This window comes from Cibotium barometz, chromosome 63, assembly GCF_041138505.1.
Source record: "Cibotium barometz isolate CiBa-2024 chromosome 63, ASM4113850v1, whole genome shotgun sequence".
NCBI lineage: Eukaryota > Viridiplantae > Streptophyta > Polypodiopsida > Cyatheales > Cibotiaceae > Cibotium > Cibotium barometz.
Window position 1 is genome coordinate 23,367,411 of NC_141108.1, and position 7,746 is coordinate 23,375,156.

Consider the following 7,746-nt stretch of genomic DNA (forward strand, 5'->3'; position numbering starts at 1 on the left):
TTCTTTAATTTTAAGGGATTAAATTTGTATATTTTAGTTATAAATCCTGGCATTTGTATGATTTCTAAGCATTGCCTTTGATTTTAAGGGTTTAAAAACACTTTTTTGAGCACTACTGATAGAAGGGTGAAAGTTATGATTATGATCCACTCCCAATGTCTGTCGAAAAGTTGTCACTGTAGCCTTAAGTGCACCCTAACTGCCCATTTTGAGCACCACCCCCTTGCATGCCATGTCATCATTAGCTTCAAGCTTTGCCACTTCAAGTTTGAGTCTCTGTCCTTACCAAATCAAAATCACTTAGGTGCCAACCTACCACATCATTCATTGCACCTCAAGCTGAAGCGACGTCACTACCACGTCAAATTGGAGCCTTGCTCCCACTTTACCTTAACTTTGAGCCAATGTGGTGCATACTGAGATCTAGAATATTATGGGTAAAACCTAGGGATCCTATGACATGGTCAATAATATTAGAGACTCTATGTCATAATATTAGAAACTGATCCTATGATGAAGTCAATTATACTAGAGCCTAACCATTGGGCATTGCTTCAAAAGGCTTGTTACGATATCATGTAGCTATGGTTTTATGATGTAGGCCTTGCACCTTATTGGTGAGCCGGTTGCCTGCTTGTGCTACATGTACTTTACATTCTTTTGGATATCACAATTTGGCAATAAAACCTCCTGGTGCTGTACATCCTAGGCCACAATCTTACTGGTTTTTTGATGTCCTTGCAACGAAGTCTGCTAGTAGTATTATTTATCTTGGCAAGATCTCTCTAGTATGTTTTCTATGGGAGAAAGTTGTGGGATTGAAAATCTCAAAGGAAATTCCGACATTCGTTGGCAATGATGAGGAAATGAAAAATACATCTTGTGGCTGAGCCTAATGGTTGATTATACGTGCCTGCAATCTCCAGTCCTAATGGTTGATTGTACGTGCCTGCAAACTCCACCCCTTCTTGTGAAAGAGGTCTACCTATGCATATGTTAGCAGCATGTGCATCTCCCCTGTGATTGATAGCATCTTGCTCAGATGTGACTTGTTACCACTTGACCCCTCCTGGCATACATGTAAATTAACTACCAAACATTCTGGAACATGAGATAATCCCCTCTACGTGCAAAAGGTAATATCCTGTCCCTCAAATGTCCATATAAAGTTTCCCATGCAGACCAATGTGTTGATACAATTCCATACTGATACGGAGAACCTTGGGTCTGGCAGGCTGCACACTCCTTTTTATTATTTTCCCTCAAAGATAACTCTATCATCTCCTTGTATGACCCATCACCCACTTGTGTTGATCTGTGCATGCTTGAGAGGGCATCATTATTCTGAAATACTTGCCGACATACCATGAGAAAGAGAGAGAGAGAGAGAGAGAGAGAGAGAGAGAGAGAGAGAGAGTGTGTGTGTGTGTGTGTGTGTGTGTGTGTGTGTGTGTCTCGCTGAAGTAACCTTTCATCCTCCCCCTTGCAAGAATCAACACTGTTAGTGATTACATGTCCCCACCACTACACCTTTCCCTCTCTCTCACTGTCCATTTTCCCTCACCCATATTAGGGCTCCAAGTTGGTCATGTTGATCTCATCGTAGTCTAGCCCATAGACCATACATGTCCACATACATCCAGAGAGGGGGACACATGTAACATCACCTCTTACTCATCTCCACACATGAGTGGAGATAAATATACCTCAAAGCACTGTTTTTTATCCAGATATGTATATGCAACACTCTGCCCAAGTGCAACAACTGGAGGGTCCATATATGCGACTACCACATCCAATTTTGTTTCTAGATCAAGCTCTTTCTTTTCGAAATCAGCTACAATTCCCGCCAAAACCTACTACAGTTCTTCCCAAAATTGTTCGTCTTCTTGGCCATGAAAGCAAAGGTGGACTTAGCCTGAGCTTAGGCAAAAAAGAAAGTGTGGATTGATGGGCTAGATGATGATTTGGAAGCTCAATCTTGCACTTCGTACTCCATCTAGGCTACCTCGTTCCAGCCATGACGAGTACACTCTCCTCTGACGCAGGTGTAGTGCAAACTACTAGACCCTTGTAATAGGCTATCTGTTTTGTCTATGTGGACACCAACCCACTGGTTAATGTGCCCAATTGATGGAGAAATCCCCTTTGTGTCATAGAGTTGATGTGAAGCCCCTTACAGTAACAGATGATATCATGCGTCAATCAATAAAAGATACCTTTTTACTGATAGTGATGATGGAATGTACCCAGTCAATGGAAGAAGCCCCGTATTACTCATGGAAGTGATGATGTTTAAGTGCCAAGATCTGCAATTTCCTGAACCAGAGACGATTTTATCAGAAGTGTAAAATCTGACTTCATACTGCCCACTTTAGCTACACTTCATGGGCTGTTATGGGGACGATGTACTGCATTCCGAAACCATCCCGAGCTGACTATGTGACCCCTCTTTGTTGGTCTGATTGTTGGGCGACCAGCATCCAACCATCGGCTGCCCTGATGCAGATGGTTGGGCATCCAAGAGCACCCAGACACCCTGACTGCCCAGGGCCTGCTAACATTTGGGTAGCCTTTTTTATTGTCTTCTCTACATGCAAGGTGCTGGAAATGGCCCTGCTTGGGAGTGCAACCTGCTCCTTCCTGTCCATGCTCTTGTGTCTCCTGGCCTCGCGCTCTTAGTGGTCAATTCTGATTGCCTGCAGTTGGCAGGCTTTCATTCTTGACAATTCATCCTCCATCTACCAAAGGCCTTGCTACACTCACTCTCGATGTTAATTACTCCTTGACATCATCACAGCCTAACCCATATTCTGGCATGTAGACTGCATCCAGACAGTGGTGGAGGGTTTCAAGTGTGCAATGTACAGATAACCTCGATAAATAAATATCTTAAGCACGCAGATACACATAACGCCTTATATGCACATTACTTAATAAAGATGAAAAATGATCTCCAAGTCCGAGCTTTGTTAGGTACTGCATGGAACGGAACGCACAGTACAGTACGTGCTGTAAGGTACAGAGGTAAAAGTACAAGTACTAAATGCACTATGTGTTGAGCAGATTGATAATAATGCACCATAAACAGCCATTAGCAATGTCAAGCCCAGGAAACCCTGAAACTTATGAACGGTGACCCAAAAATGGCCTCCATCTTTATAAGATCCATCTAGACTAAGAAAATCCCTGAAGAAGGTGACCTTAACCACAAAAAACTGTTGCCTTCCTTACAATTGGCTTGGAATTAGATGACTACTATGATGCCCAGATAAAGCTGACCAATGCAAAACGTCCTGCCAGTAGAGGTTTTCAGCAGTTCATAAACCCGAACGGCACATGACCAAAACCTTCATGCTCATGATGGTAGACAGTATCTTTTGTAGCCAGTCTCATACACAACACTCATATATGGCAAGAAACCCTAGCTATGGAGTGAATTTATTGAAATCAAAAGCAAACTACGCTACACCATGTATGACCAAGTATTGCACTCACAATGCAACAAGAAACACAAGTCTTGCAAAAGATGATTCTTGCAAGCGAGAGAAGAATACTTCATTTGCAATTATGATAAATCATAGAGGCCAACCATAGAAATCCAGCCACATTTACAGCCTGCTTTCCTGCAAGAGGAGAGTACCTCCCAGAAGCCAGCTCTGTGCAGTCTTTTGGCCCAGTTGACACTGCTCTTTTGCAGAAACCAGCCAGATCTCCGCAGTCTCTCCACCATTTCCTCTCATCCCACCTTTTGCTCATCTTGGTTGCAGGTAGTTGGCCTGCTTTCCCTTAACACTTGGCATGACCTCTTCTTTTTAGCCAACACTGCACAGTACTGAAGGCTGGCCGCTCAGGAAAACACAGCTTGCATGTTTCAGTTAGCTTCTACAAAAAAAATGAGGGACATTACAAAGCATAACCACTTAAAAAAGAAATGGGGGGGAAGAGGAAAGACAGAACACTTACAGTTTCCAATGTTTCCACAAAAACTGTTCCCAAGTTCAAAAAGGACAAGCAAGAAGTTTTCCTTCAAACTTTCTAATGAACTCTGCATCAGTCATCTTGATCAAGTAAGACAGACTCAATTCCCTCCGAAGAACTCCCATCGCTTTTAACTCTGCCAATACTTCATTCCGATGCTTGATTCTGTTCTCAAAGCTGTTGCTCCAAAATGTGTTGCATCTGACAAGCGCATCTAGCTGTAAATTCATGACACTAACAGCATAGTCCACCCTCTGGTTGACACGTTCCTCTCTAAGAGAAAGCATTCTTGGGCACATCAACACGATCCTCTCTACTTGAACATGAGAGAACCCTAAACGCAATAAATTATTGAATCGTGCTTCTATCGTAGGGGTGCTAATGCCATGAAGGACCGAAAGACCCCATGCAAGTTTCCTTGGATTCGACATTCCAAAACCCTCTACCAAGTTGACTTTTGATTTGATCGCCTCCACCGACATCCCCAGTATGGTAGAATGCTTGGACAGCATTCTCTTGTCAAAACCTACTTCCTCCAAATATGCTATCTTGGGCTTGATTGCATTCTCCAAGCTGTAGGTCAAGAGCCGTGGATTTTTGGTGATCAGAACACCAAAAGAGACATTCGGCATGTCTTTCAGGTAATCCTTCCAGAAACTGGCATGCTGGTTGAGAAGGTGCAGGGAGTATGTAACGGCGGAAGATGTAACAGAAACAATTCTACCTAAAGCTATTCTATCAACCCCAATGCTCTCAAAGAACTCTACCTTGCGGATAAACATGGATTCTGAAGTGCTGAGGATGGTAGGCCATCGTGAAATTACCCGCCCTATTTCTTGCTCCGTCATGTCAAGGGATTTGAAACCTTGCAGCACTGACTCTACCCTGGCTCCAACGCATCCTAAATTTCTGCACTTCTGCAGCATTCTGACCACAGATGCAGATGGGATCCCATACATAAGCAGCTTGCAGGCTGCCTCGTCCCATTGACGAACATATCTATTCAGTTTTGCTCTTTCTTTTAAAACAGCTGCTACTGCTGTCTCTTCCCCGGGAACAACCTCCTTTGCTTTTCCTTTAGAAGCAGCTACTGCATTCTCCAATGCTCCTTCTGGTTTTGCCTTTACAGCAGCAGCTGCTGTTTTCACACCCCAATGCTCAAAAACCTCCTTTGCTTTTTCTGACGGTGGTGCCCTACGCTCAACTTCGGAAACTGCAGCAACTGACTCGTTCCACTGCTCCACCTCTGCTTTTGCTGCTGATTCCTTTGGCTTTGCTTTCACTCTAAAAGCCTGCTCAACAGACGCGACCTCGTTTGATTTCGATTTTCGTGCTTTCGGCGCTGCCTCCTTAACAACGTTCTCTGATGCTTTTGCATTCGCAAGCGCTGCCATGGAAAAAAGGACATTGTTTTTCGATGTATCTCCTTCTTCTTCTTTCGCTGCTGCTTCTTTTCTGCTTTTTCTCCCTGCAAAAGTGTTGAAGAAAAAGGCATCTGTTGTCTCTCTTCCCTTTGCTCGAGCGAATGACATGGCGATGAGAACATGGCTGCCTGAACGAGAGTTAGGGTTTCGCGGGAGAGCTCTGCTAATCTTCTGCATAGAGCTTATACCGTGTTAACGAGGGAGCAATGGCTAGGCCTTGCATTTCAGGTCTTTTTATTTTTAAGAATATTTAATATATATTAGTCGCTGCCAATAATTACATCCAGCTTTTTCTTTACAACTTTAGGCAGTCCAACGCCTTGCATTTCAGGTCTTTTTATTTTTAAGAATATTTAATATATATTAGTCGCTGCCAATAATTACATCCAGCTTTCTCTTTACAACTTTAGGCAGTCCAACTCCTTATTCGAAGATATCCACCACCCTTTTACCACCTACTTGTTCCAAGTCTCTCTCTGAGTGGAGTTCAGTAGTTTGCAAAGGAGGTTCCATCTTTCATCTTCCCAGACAAAGGAGGACTGACTTCACGATACATAGTAACCAAGTTGCATACAAGCTACCATCATAGGTTTAGTAGTAAATCCTTTGGGTGGAAGCTTTTCCAAAACACAATTGCCATCCCACACCTTCACCATAGGTCTAGTACCCAATGGATTTCCTATAAATGCCACAAAAGTATATACAGGGTGCTTCTCTTTAAGGTACCACCTCTTGGTCTTGGGTCTAAACTTGGGCAGCCTCGTCTTCACCTCCTTGATAATGAATTCTTGCATACAAGTTTTTGGTTAGGGCTTCCTAGTATGTACCAAGGCACCCCCAAAAAAGATGTCTCTCATCTTCCAAGGCTGTCCTGCACCTTAGACAATAGCCCCTGAGGTAAAGTTCTTTTGTAGAAGCTTGGAACCAACTGGTAAAGCCACTAGACATACTCTCCACAAAAAAGCCTGAAACTTCAAGGGGGGCAGGTTGGTGGACTCCCAGATGAGCTTCCATCTCTTTCTCCAGGTTCCAGCTTTCCATTTTACCTTCCAAGCTTTGTTGCAGTATACCACATTCAAATCTGATTTTCTCAGTTCTATGTATAACACTTTGGCTGAACCTTTATGCAACTTAACCCCATTGAACCAACCCCAGTCTTTGAGCCAACTAGAGTCATCCAAAGCAATGGATACCCAACCTTTCTGAAGCTCCCCCAAGATCTAATTGACCAGAGTTCTTTCTCTAGGTTTTAATCCAAATTCAATGACTAACTAATCAAGCTCTTTCAAGCTAGCTAGGGTCCAATCCCAGCAATCTGCCAAGATTCTTAGCCCTTTGCTGTTCAAATTCTTTGCCACATTAATGTCTACCAAGGCTAAAGGTGGGTTAAAGTAATGGGACCACCAAATTCCAAGATTGAAGAAGGAATTGCCTGTTACTCTTGCACACCCATCCCATTGTAGAAGTTATAACATCTCCTTCCATTTTCCACATAGGAACCTACAGAAGTGAGGAGTTTGTAATCTTGAGAGGAGCAGAGGAAAACAACTTGTTTCTCCAGCTAAGTCCCATCCACACCCCTCTTTGATATACAGAGGAGTCTTTAACAATTTCTCTTAACATTCTGGCCTAGAATTCTTCTTGGGATAAGCATTTGGGCATTTTTCCAGGTCTTTAAGAAAACACTCCACTGGGAGATGGGGTAATGAGATTTGGAGATACTAAATATGCTATAGCATTTTTTTAGCTATTTTTTGAGCTAAGCAAAATTTTAAGGAACAGCCCTTTCCCATGGCCAAGTTAACTTGCATGTGTGTGAGAGTTGGGGCGAACCCATTGGCTCTCAACAAGTGGAGAGCTCGCGTTCGAAACTATACCCAAACAAAAAAACTCCTTCGATGCCCATGCTTCGTATTTTTCTAGAAAAGTTAACTTGGTTGTGGAAGATTAAATGATCACTTTTGCATTAAATACACCTATATGTTTTTTCATTCCTAGATGAGTCTATAACATAAACGTTGCTTTAGAAAAATAAAAGCACACCGTCACCATGAATTGTAATGAACAAGAAGATGCAACTCTCAAAAGCACAAAACCATAGATAGTTTAACCTCTCATAGATAGATAGTTTAACCTCTCATAGATAGATAGATAGTTTAACCTCTCATATGGCATAGATAATTTAACCTCTCATATATACATCAGTGGCATCCAACATGAACTTGATCGGTCATACCATACTCACACGTACCTCAGTCCTCATGGAAAATCTCCATTACCTCGCACTTGCATTACTTTAGTCATTGTAGTCACTCCTTGCTCTCCATCACCCCACCATGCT

At 42.7% G+C, this 7,746-nt stretch overlaps 1 protein-coding gene across 5 annotated transcripts; it reads right to left on the reverse strand.

Annotated features, from left to right (window-relative positions):
• Positions 1–3,533: 3,533 nt before the first annotated feature.
• On the reverse strand, positions 3,534–5,618 carry LOC147603852 (transcription termination factor MTERF8, chloroplastic-like). Of its 5 annotated transcripts, none has more exons than XM_086796041.1 (2): positions 3,967–5,618; positions 3,534–3,825 (listed from the first exon to the last, which is right to left on the reverse strand). In XM_086796041.1, the coding sequence occupies exon 1, from the start codon at positions 5,580–5,582 to the stop codon at positions 4,002–4,004; it is 1,581 nt and encodes a 526-aa protein (XP_086652167.1). In that variant the 5' UTR covers positions 5,583–5,618; the 3' UTR covers positions 3,534–3,825; positions 3,967–4,001. The 5 variants fall into 5 exon arrangements, with proteins under 5 accessions (XP_086652167.1, XP_086652166.1, XP_086652163.1 ...); XM_086796040.1 differs by having other exon boundaries at positions 3,534–3,835; XM_086796037.1 differs by having other exon boundaries at positions 3,534–3,842.
• Positions 5,619–7,746: the final 2,128 nt, after the last annotated feature.

What these genes read in the sequence shown, in the direction of transcription:
- LOC147603852 (XM_086796041.1), bottom strand. Translation starts at nt 5,582, where the DNA reads ATGCAGAAGATTAGCAGAGCTCTCCCGCGAAACCCTAACTCTCGTTCA.